The 12,049-nt window shown below is 35.0% G+C and overlaps 1 protein-coding gene across 3 annotated transcripts; it reads left to right on the plus strand.

Annotated features, from left to right (window-relative positions):
* Window positions 1-88: 88 nt before the first annotated feature.
* Window positions 89-10,477, plus strand: LOC104905316 (hypothetical protein). Of its 3 annotated transcripts, none has more exons than XM_010693809.3 (9): window positions 89-164; window positions 533-597; window positions 2,071-2,203; window positions 3,490-3,763; window positions 5,441-5,569; window positions 5,657-5,706; window positions 6,294-6,391; window positions 6,460-6,747; window positions 9,481-10,477. In XM_010693809.3, exons 2-9 carry the CDS (start codon window positions 550-552, stop codon window positions 9,943-9,945), a joined length of 1,485 nt encoding a protein of 494 aa, XP_010692111.2. In that variant the 5' UTR covers window positions 89-164; window positions 533-549; the 3' UTR covers window positions 9,946-10,477. The 3 variants fall into 3 exon arrangements, with proteins under 3 accessions (XP_010692111.2, XP_010692109.2, XP_010692110.2); XM_010693807.4 differs by having other exon boundaries at window positions 152-294; window positions 485-597; XM_010693808.4 differs by having other exon boundaries at window positions 156-294.
* The last annotated feature ends 1,572 nt before the right edge of the window (window positions 10,478-12,049 follow it).

The following is a 12,049-nucleotide window of genomic DNA, read 5'->3' on the forward strand; positions in this document are numbered from 1 at the left end:
AAAAAAAGTAATTTTTGATTAGATGATTAGTAAAGCCACGGTTGAAAGTGGAAAACCATAAATCGACCAAACGTAAGGACTAAGGAGTTCACCAAAAAAAAAAAAGACTAAGGAAAAGTAAGCAGAAACGACGTCGTATTCTCGCATTGATGCGTGTTCTAGCGGTAATGATTATTTTCCCACCAAAATCCCACGAGATTTTTTCTGGAAGCTTTTTTTATTGCAATTCCCAATTCTATCTGATTCTCTTGTATTTCGCCGCTTATCTTAATCCATTTTCCGAAGATTTTGGAGGTAATTTCTGCATCAACCAAAATCTAATTATCTTCTCAAATTGATCATAATTAAATCTAGGTTATTAATTGAACAGAGATATTTTGCTTTTAATCTGTTCGAATTGATCGATTGAGGAAATTTATTAGGTTAACATCGATTCATTTCTATTTTCCGTGTTGAATGGTTAACATTTGAAGTTCTTTTGCAGATATCGACTTGGGTCTAAGACTCATATATTCTTGTATATACTTGTCAGGAATTTTTGCTTGATTTATGGACATTGGGAATTCCAGACTTGAGAAATTCGGCTCTTTTATGATGGTAATTTCATTTCTAATGAATGAGTATCATCATCCCTTTATGCTTTTTACAGTATTTGTTCATATTCCTGAGTGTGCATTTATCTAATGTGAATGACAGTATTACACCCTTTACCCAGTCGTATACTGTTTTTTAGGGTAGCTAACCTTTTAGGTCTAGCTGTTAATGGAGGTAGGTGGGATGTGGGGGTTCCCCTGGAGAAACACAAAGAAAAAGGAAAAGAAGGGCTTTAGTGATTTAGTCGGGTTTTGTTTTTCAATATTTACAAATGATCGCCCTGTAGAGGGGTCATCATAAGAGTCATCTATGACAAATGACCCCCTGTAGGGGGGTCATCTATGATAAATGACCCGCTCATAGGGGAATTATGTACAAGAGTCTTTTGGGCCAAAGAAGGATGAAGCCTATTGGAAGAATTTGTGGCAAATGGTGGTTGTTTTGTGACTTTTTTATTTGTTATATTTGAATATTTACAATGCTTGCTGCATTTCTAAGGCTTTGGAGGATGCATAATAAACATGAAAAAGAAAGAACAAGAAAAAGAGGAGGCTTATATGTGTAATTTTCTTTGGTCATCTGGAGGCTATTTTCAGTACACAGTTGCAGGTTTCTCAATTGGCTTGTTGATACCATCCAATGAGAAGAGTCTAGTACTTCATCTCATATGGCCATATGGGATATTATCTCATACGGGGTGTTAGAGTTTGGTGTCTCTTTGGTTTGTTGTTTTTCTGGTTGATTCATTTAGAATAATGATAGGAAGTATGCGTTTAAATGTTCTCATTAGAGAATAATGAATGTAATGATGTATGGAAAAATGTTGGCTAGTAAGGGAAAATTCAAAAATAATTTCAATATGGTTGTACTTGTAAGTTGTAACTAGTAAATCATCTTTAACTTGCTGTTTTGAGTGATGTTCAAGAGTTTTCTAGTCCATTTTTAATTTTACTTGATGGCAATGGCTGAGGCAAAATTTTCCTTATAACTTCTTGGAAGAGTAAAGACTGGATAGTTCTTACCTCTGTCATTTCTTCATTGGGCCTACTTTTGTTTCTTCCATTTATTCTAGTTAAGCAAGCAGCAGCTTCTCTCACGACGCTTGTTGCCTTTTTCTTCTTTGAATGTTTGTAATACATCTGGCTAAGAATATGTTGACCATAGAAGAATGGTGTAGGCTAAGTAGCTAAGCATCTCAAAGAAACTAGATATAAAGTCATGAATCTTGTCATTTTTCAAAATATGGTACACAACTTATAGTTCATTGTCCTCATCTCACGAATTATATAGCTTTTGTGCTTTCTCATATGTTCATAGATATATTTTGTTGGATATGATTTTTCCTTCTGTTTACATCTTCTGCCTTTGTTTACATGTCTTTTTAACTTCCCTCCAAGTCATCCCTTGTAAGGAAGAATTTGGCCTTTTATAGGTCAGATTCTCAGAATATTCCTAATCTGATTTTGCTTTTTACAGGCGCAAAATAATGGTTTTGGGAATGGAAGGCTCATCCCACAGCTGTTTAATTCTGTGCCAGCTCTCAATGGAGCTGCTTCTTATCTTGCTGAAACAACTTCATACATAACTAGTTGTTTCCCTGATTTATCAGGTGAGTTATTGACATTCTTCCAGGTGTACGTGCAATTCTCTTCTTTTTGACTTAGTATTATTGCGTCTAGCATGCCTATAGATTTGTTACATTGACAGCTTGGGGGTGGAAGGTGTTGAATGAGGATGATCTTTGACCCGGAACTTCATCATATCTAGGTTTTTAGGTTTTTTCAATCCAATATTTTTCTCATTAACTTCTCTTTAATTAGTAGTCTCGTAGCAATCACTTTTATATTTGTACTTTGCAGTTTTGCACGGGCAAAAAAAAGAGCAATGTAAATGAGTTATTGTTGTAATAGTATACTCCTATTCTTACTATATATTTCTTATAATATTATAGTCTTACTCTTGTTATAATTTCTAGTTTTATGTGGTCCTATGCATGGATTGAGAAAAAATAGAATTTATTATGTTATTTTTTACATAAATAATTTACAATTAGATAGGCTGTATAACTATACGATAAATGGCTCTTATTTAAAGCATATTTGAGCATTTTTCATTGGTATAAAATTTATGATATGTTGAATTATGTAGCAAAAATTAAACTCAATAGTCAATATACATTAGGTTGTATACACTGTATCGAACCCTACGTTTCTCTTATCTAAACTCCATATACTGTTTATAGTTATATCTCTGTAAAACTGTATTTTTTAACTTACTTTATATATGTGACATCGCACTTGGCAGGCTTAGGTGACACGCTCTATGCTGCCGAAAGCATTCTCCTTTATGTATATATACGAATTTTGACTAACTTCATCATTGAATTTTATGAGCTGCCACCAAAAAAAAATTCTGAACAAATTTTATCGTGGAAAGAAGTTGTATTCTCTTTTGCCAAAGTTTAACTGCTATATTGTTGTCTGTCAATAAGCTACTCCCTCCGTCCAGAAAAATAGTCACATATACTAAGTTTGAATGGAGTTCTGGAGACTGAAGAGGAGACAGCTATTATAATTTTTTTTTACTGAAATCATGGTAAAATCTTTAATATGAGGTGTAGGACAATGTTACAAATTATTTTAGACTGGGGGAAGGGAGTTGATGTTTCAGCTACTCCCTATTGAACCCTATGTCTCTATGCAGATGTCAGGGATAGAAACCTCATTACACTGGCAAGTAGCAATTGTTTTATGATCTTCTATTCATTATCCCACTTATTTCTCCAAACATAATAACAACTCTTTTATGATTGTGATTTTGTTGGCGTAGTTCTTCTGTCATGCTGATGATTTAAGCAGTTTCTTATTAGCTTAAAGTAACTGGGTGCTGTTGCAGAACAAGGCACAAGGGCAGATGGTGTTAGAGATGAGCAAGAAATGACTCCTCTTTTCTCAGAACAAACTACAGAATCGCTTTCTCCAAGTTTCCTATATCGAACTCAGGCAATCAATTCTGGACATTCTGCTTTAACTCATACGACCACCGAGGCTCTGCAATCGCATGATGATATTAGAAGAAATACAGCAGATGTATCATCAGAAAACGCCGGTGCTTTAGTGCAATCAACTTCTACAAGTACCAGTCAATCCGGAATTTCCCTCTTTCAAGGGTAAGATTTTGCTCATGACTAGGATGAATTTTATAGTGAGCAAACTGCTAATGTTCTCAAATAGAAATGTGTTCTTTTTTCCATGGACTTATATCTATAGCTTTGTGTTCACCACCATATCCTCCTTGCATAATGGTCATCACTTTTCAAAACATTTAAATGTATGATATATGTTCTTTGCTTCTCCTTTCCTCTTCAAGTAAGTTGCTCATCGTTCATAGATGTTTTACAGCTATAATTTTTGGAGCCTTTTTATATCTGTCCTTTTCTCATAGGAAATAATTTAGAGCTAAAATTTTGCAATAAATCATGATGATTGCTCGAATGGACATATAGGGGGTTCAAGAGAGAAGCAGACTAGCATTTCTTATTAAGGCTAACAAGAGTGTGGAATTGTGTCAATCAATGATAATTCCTGTTTGGTAAATAGAGGATTGGCCATAATTAGAGGTGTTGATTGTTGACTCATCAGCGGTCAAATTATCTAATATCGGTGTTGGGAAACAGAAGGTTGGAAGACATGTGTGGACCAAAAACTCTAATTTTTAAAAAGTTGGTGGGAGGAGCTTTTGGTTAGAGGATTGGTCATATTGAGGTGCAATGCTCAAAAGTTATCAAAATTACTGAAAAATAATACACAATAGTAAATTGTTGCAATGCCCATTTTGGTCATGTTGTGCAATCAAGTATCAATAAGATATAAGCTATTTTCCAAACACTTTTATACAAAAAACTAATACAATAAGGCTATCAAACTAGCTAATACAATCTGGTTACAGCTTATAGCAATTATCAACTATAAGCTAATTGCCAAACAAGGCCAAGTTGTTTTATAAAAAAATTAACTACTTATTAAGGATGCAGTTAAGTTTTTATTGATTGTTGAAGCAATATGATAGAATTTCCTAGAGTTCTGGAAGGTGAACTGGACAGATCAAGTTTATGGAGATTTTGTATGTTGTAACTTGTAATGCCACTCTGGTATATTGGAGATGCTTCAGTTGGCGTGGAAGTCCTATTCTTGGCATTAAATTTTCTGAACACTGGTCAATTAAGAGGCTTTCAAAAAGTAATATATAATTATTTATGTGTTGGAATTATTGCACATAGAAGTGATGGAATCAGTAATATATTAAATGCTTGAATAATTAATGTGTATTTTAAGTTCTAGTGATTCCTTCTATCTTTCAGCTGCTATCTTTTGGGTTTTGTAAAAGATATATTTTAATTCCTGTGGCCCTAGCCTCTAGGTTCTTCCTATGCCTATATAGGGTTTTGTAGTGGTAATGTGGGCATATTTTATCTACAGCATATGATTCCTTAAGATTAAATCTCTTTGCTTTGCTTGTTAAGGGCCACCTTAAGGTCATGCAAGTTTTGTAGGACAGAGAAGGCTAGAGCAAGTAGCTTGCATAAATACAACTTGTATAACATCTTCCTCTTCAGTACCAATTGAGGGGTTCACTGATTTCTCTATTACACTTTGTTCCTTAAAATTAGGCTGTTACTTTTGTGACCATGCTTACAAGGTGAGTGACAGAAGGTTTAAATCAATAATTTGGGAGGCCTTAATAGATGAACTTCCTTAAATCCTTTGTTTACAAATTATCTTTGTGAAGCTATTGGTTTCAATGATATTGCTCTCATGTTCAGTTCTGTGCAACTGTGATGCTATAGTTTAGTTGAGCGGGCACGGAAGACTGTTCGTGGATCTGCAGATGATATTGGGTGGCTTCAACGGGATCCTGATATGCCACCGGTGGAAGATGGAACTGAGAGATTTATGGAAATTCTTGACAGCATCAGGTATTACTCCAATTTGCCTTTGATGCCCTATTTTCTTTACGAAGATAAACATATTCTGATTTTTTGTTTTATATTTTCCAATGTCAGTCATGGTGTCCACAGGCTACCAAAGTCTTTGATATATCTGTTAATTCCAGGTACCTACATATTGTTTCATTTAATAAGAATACTTGACCTTTCTTGGGTAGACACGTGGTTGAGGCTATGGGAGTGGGACCATCAATATGTGTAAATTGTTAGGTTGCTAGTTTATTTTTTCAAGCTGTGGCTGGACCTTGTTTACCTCTGGCGTGCAGGTTTTTGGTTAATTGGCCAAATCAGCCTTACTCTGTGCTATACAGGATGATGGGATGTATTAAGACTGCACTAGATGCTAACTTTGGTCTCTGTTTCGAGCATGATCATGAGAAACATCATGTTTCCTTGTTCATTATGTTGTAATTTTTTTTTTTTGTTTCCGCAGACTAATTACTGTTATATTAATGGTGGATACTGTTTTGACTCTTAATTAGGCTTCTCCAATTTTTACTTGTTCTCACATGCTACCAGATAATTGACTGTAATAGGACAGAGATAATTTTTTTGTAGTTATATTGCTAAGTAAGCATTGAAGTTGAAGCTTTGGGGGGGGGGGGGGGGGGGGTAGGGTTAGGGGATTCTTGTCCATGATTAATAATTTGTCAAGCAGTTTTCTGCACCTCGTCATTACAGATATTATTTGCAGGCCTTTTCAGTAACCATGGACCACTCTATTTTACCAGCACAAAATCCTGCTTCTCAAAGATGGGTCTAGCATGTCATATTGCCAAGATTCATAGTGAGGTAGTTATGGCGAACTTATTTTCTTTCTTTTGTATGCACCTTGTTGCTAAGTATATAATTTATGATAGGCTTCAGTGGAAGAAAATGCCAGAGTACTAAAAGATTACATTGAGGAGATATACTGGGGCTCTCAGAAACGTGTCATGCTGCTTGGTCATAGCAAAGGAGGAATAGATGCAGCAGCTGCTTTGTCCATGTATTGGCCTGAACTGAAGGACAAGGTTGCTGGCTTGGTATTAGCTCAGAGTCCATATGGTGGTAGTCCAATAGCTTCAGATATTCTGCGGCCTGGACAACTTGGTGATTATGTCAATGCACGTAAACTCATGGAATTTCTGATCTGTAAAGTAATTAAAGTAAGTTTCTGACTGTTCGATGTTTCCATTTGTATATAAATCTGGCACTGAGGTGTTTTCCTTTTATGGGCTTTAAATTTCAATTTTCATTTCTAACTTGTTTCTATTTGTTTCCTTGTCCAAATGAATATGTACTTTTCTTTTAAAGAAGTGTTCTGTCATCTTATCTCTGTTGCTTCGATAGGATGAATATTGATTTGATGAACAAACATATGCACTGGAGTAGTAATCTGATGCTTTTTGAAAACTTGAGGCAACGTAAATTGCCTTCTGGTCATTCGGAAATGGAAAATTGTGAATGCACATGCTAAGGTTGGATCAATAGCAGATTTGGCTAGAATTCAGGATTTGTCGCAAACCCTTTAGCTCTTTTGTGAGGAGTGTGACATGCTGGGTGTCTGCCTTGTATCTATATGTAACTAAAGCTAGACAGCTTAGAATAGTGTTACTTCTGCTGAGGAATGTCGTGGGTTGGTATGTTCTTTTTTTCCCTCCATTCCTGAGCACAGCTACAGTTTCCGTTTGAATAACATATAAGCACTGTTATACGTCTTTAGGAAGTGTCGTCAGAATATGTGTATAGTATATGAGAGCTATGGTAATAAATTCAGATGCATGTATAACGTCTCCATAGATCTGTATGTATCTTTGGATTAAGCCTGTAAGCATGGGAAGTGTTTTGGAGTGCTTGATTGACTGGAAAAGGAGATCTCACACCTTTGAAGCCACAAATGGTATCATATTTCCTTCACTGTTGTACATTCCCAATATCCGGGAACACGACCGGTGTTATTCTTCATAGAGAGACCAAAGCAAATTTTGATTTCCTTTGCTAACCCTATCTAATCTACCTTCTCGTTTTCCTTGAGGATGCATTGTGTTTTAGTAACATGTTATAATCGGATACCATGCCTTAGTATCATCACCAACTTAGGCATTTCCCTTGCCGTTATAAGCTGTTCAAGAGTGGTATAAGTGACGGCCGTCAGTCTGCTCCTTTGGGAGTACCATTGTATTTGGCATTTTTAAGCATATTTCGTTATCCGTCATCTGTCTTGACATTTTAGACAGGGATATTCTGTTGATTTTTGACCGATAAGCCGAGTGATATTAATTACATAGTGGTAGTGGTGATGTAGACTGTCAATTTGAATATGGACTGAATAGATGTTAGAACAATGATGGTGAAAAGGAGGGAGCATATATTTGGTCCAATTTTGTCATATTTGAACTGTTATAAGACATTTAGCTGCTGTTTATGGGATTATCATGTATTATCACGTTTAAGGGCTAGTTGGTGATCATCATCTTTTGATTGATGAGGTCTGCAAAAAATTGTTCAAGGTTTGTTTGCTTGTCAGTTTGAAGTTGATTTGTGCTTAGATGATGTATGTTGCCCATCGTAGCTTGTGGAAGAAATTGTTGATAGGGTACAATTTGCAGCATTGCTGTTTGCCAGGGATGTGCAAACAGCTTTCGTAAGTGGAAAGAGTTTAGCCGAACATACTCATAATTGTTACTGTCTTACTGACATAATCTAGGATAATAGATTAATAGGAGCGTTCCTTGCTCTGTTTACGCTTTTTTATCTCCCCTCTTGAGGTAATCCCAGTGTTTAAAAAGGCTCAAGGTGCACTAAGGTGATAGGATACCTGGAGCCTAGGCCCAAAGCGCAAGCGTGAGACGTTGTCCCCTTTCAAGTAAGGCACACTTAGTAAATATAAAAATCTGGTGTGGTAAAAGGTAGCTGTGCCCCTTTTCGTGCCTCTTTAATAATGCTTTTATAGCCAAATTAAAGCTTTTGACCTGTATCGCATTGGGCTTCTGCACCTCTCAACTAGTTTGGACTTGTAATAGGAAGGTTGCATAATAGGAAGGTTGCACATATCTTAACCCCTGTGAACTCTGTTTAGAGGAAGGTTCAGGATTTTGTTATTATGAGCTAGGAAGATTATTTTTCATGAGTAATACATGAGATATTTGATCATTGGGGATGTTGACTTCTGAAGCCTTCCTAAGCTTAGTGTTTTAGCTCCATAATAATAATAATAATAATAGGTTCGAAAGATGTATGTTAGAGTAGTACGATGTACTCCCTCCGTTTCTTTTTAACTGTTACACTTCACTTTGGGGGAGAACAAAGGGAATTGTACAAAAAACAAGGAAGTACAATAAAAGAATGTTTTGTTTTGGAAAATGTAAAAGAAACATTAAAATGATGTAGGAGAGAAAAAGAGGGTAGGTGGGAAGGTTTTGGGTAGATTATTAAAATGGGTGGTGGGGTATATGAGGTGAAAAAGTGTGAAAAGTTGATGTGATAGGTAAGGAAAAAAGTAGAAGTGTAATAATAATAAAAAAAGGAACTAAAGAAGAAAACGTAACAATAAAAAAAAAAGGAGGGAGTAATATGGAACTTAAAAACTGGGGTGTCTTGAGCTTGAAACAGATGCAAGGTAGAGATTTTTTCAGTAGTTTATAACGTAAACTGGTTGTGTATTTAGTAATTGTAGTTTGATCCCTATTAGTAGACTGAGGCACTGAGCTTTCCCTATCTCCACATCTTTATTTTATCTGCTATATGAGGTAAGAGTGAGGTCGTTGTCTTTCTCCTTTCTTTTGTTTTTCTTGATTCTTATTTTGATCCATTGCTGGTATGTGTTCATTTACTCTTATTTTCAGAAAGCTTAAATTATAAGTCTTATGGACAATGTTTCTCTCTCTTCTTTTTGGAAGGGCGATCTTCAAGCTTTGGAGGACTTGACATATGAGAGAAGAAGGGAATTCTTGAAGAAATATCCCTTGCCAAAAGAGCTGCCTGTTGTATCATGTCACACGGAAGCTAATATGTCTCCTGCTGTACTTGCAACATTATCTCGTGTGGCACATGCAGAGCTAGGTCAGGCTGCCAAACTTCCTGTGATGTTACCAGTTGGTGCTGCAATGGCTGCTTGTGCCCAACTTCTTCAGGTCAGGTACGGGGAGAAGAGTGATGGCCTTGTGACTTGTCGTGATGCTGAAGTCCCGGGGTCAATGGTAGTTCGTCCGAAAAGAAAGTTGGATCATGCGTGGATGGTGTATTCATCATCAAATGATGATCCATCTGAAGCAAATGCTTCACAGGTGTGTGAGGCTCTTTTACAGCTACTCATGGAAGTAGGGGAAAGGAAAAAACAAGAACTTGGTTCTGAAGATTATTAACGACAGGATTGTCCTTATTTGGTGGAAGTATAGGATGCAATTGACACACTGTTTTATTCTAACGAAGTGTGGTCTCAGGGCAGCTTATCCTAATGAATATGTAGAAGAAGCTTTGCTTCCCTTGGGATCAGTAAAAACTTGAACAAAGGCGTAAGATGCTTCTCTGGTGTTGTAGATGGTTGTTTTGGTAATTTGTCTTGTAATTTTAAACACTCCAGTGGGTTTTGTAGATGATAAACATGATATACACTAAGAAAAATTGCGCATCTAAGGTTCAAGAACCAGAATAGTGACCACATGGTGATATGTGGATCCTCCTCTCATAGCTAAAATGGGAACTTATCTGTAGAGTGATACGCAAATTAGACGGTAGACACGCAATTGGTAGATGGTGGACTAGTGTCTAATTAGAATGGTACACACGGGCCAAAACGTAGCTCATAAAATAAAACGCATGAAATTAATGTATATCAGTGGTTTTCCAATGAGCATGTGAAACTAATTTACATGAAATGAACATCAATTTTAACGATTCTTCTTTGTTAACTTTTATCTGTATGTTTCTTAGTTTGTTTATTGCAGATGTTTCTTTGTTCGTTGTGTTTTCTTTCTCTGTTCATTAAGTTGAGTGGTTATTCATCAGATATTTCTTCTTATGTTCATCTTTTTTAATTGTTGTTCATTGCGGATTTAGATGTTCATTGAGTCTCGACTCTCGTGTGTTGTTCTTTTGCTTAGTTTGTTCATTGAGGATGTTGTTTTGTTCATTGTGTTAAATGGTATACACCATTTAGATGGTAGACTCCGCTCCTACCATCTAATTTGCAGTAGACGGGTCTATCATGAGAAAAGTAGACACGGGTTACAATGAATATTTGCAAATTTGTACTGAATATTTGTGGGACCTACCTCAATTTCTCTTTCCTTAACTTTTTCACTTCATGTGCGTTGTAAATCAATAAACATTTAATTTATTTCAATGAACATTGTAGTACAGTGAACACACTCTATTGTTGGTTGAAAATTTTCTATTTCAAAACGAATATTTATGAAAAAATTAGTGTAATAAACACATTTTTTCTATTAAATGAACAATTGCAATTTTGGATTGAATATTTTCGATTTATTTCAAAATTAAGTTGTTCATGAATTTTCAAAATTCAAAATTGTCGCTGATTTTCAAAATTCAAATTATAAATTTCAAAATATGTTTCAATTTATCATTGTTCATTTGTTTATTATAAAATTCTTCAACATGTTCTTTCAAATTACTTATATGTTCATTGTGATGAATATTTATGCTAACATTATAATTCTTTGTAATGTACAAATATGATCAATGAATAACATACTATCTACAATGAATAACCCAACTGATTAATTATATAATTATCGAAATATAATAAGAAATTACAAAAGATGGTAAATTCAAAATGTAGTATATATCCAATGGTAGAAATATAACCAAAATATTACAGTATGTCCCATATGAAAACCAGGATCTTACAAAAGTACATTTATTGCTAACTAAACACTATTGAGTTCGTCAAGAATATATTCTTGCTTCTAAGCTTCCTTCCATTCCCGATTGATTTGATTTGTGAGATTTTGACACCGTAACGTATCATTAATTGTCTAAACGAGTCGAACTGAACTGATGCAAGAAAGAAAGTAGCAGTAGTTAAAACAAAATTCTTCAATTTTATAATACAATAAACATAATCTTTCAAACATACAATGAAAACATATTAATAATAGAATGAACATGCTCTCATACACACAATAAATATATTACCAAATATAACGAGCATATAACTAAATTGATTTTAGTGACTACATGTTAGTAATACAATGAACGTTGGCATAAAAATCTGCACATTGTACTTGTAAATAGTACAAAAAGTATAATATAATCATACAAAGAAGATTTGAACAAAATATCTAACATTTGTAGACAAATACATGATAATTAACTCATCATTGATTCATATCATGTTATTGAATATATTTCAAACAAATAATGAACATATGACTAAAATGCAATGAACATCTGACCAGCATGCGTTTCAGCGAACATATGCAAATAGGACAATGAACATATGCC

Source organism: Beta vulgaris, chromosome 1, assembly GCF_026745355.1.
Source record: "Beta vulgaris subsp. vulgaris cultivar EL10 chromosome 1, EL10.2, whole genome shotgun sequence".
Classification (NCBI taxonomy): Eukaryota; Viridiplantae; Streptophyta; class Magnoliopsida; order Caryophyllales; family Amaranthaceae; genus Beta; species Beta vulgaris.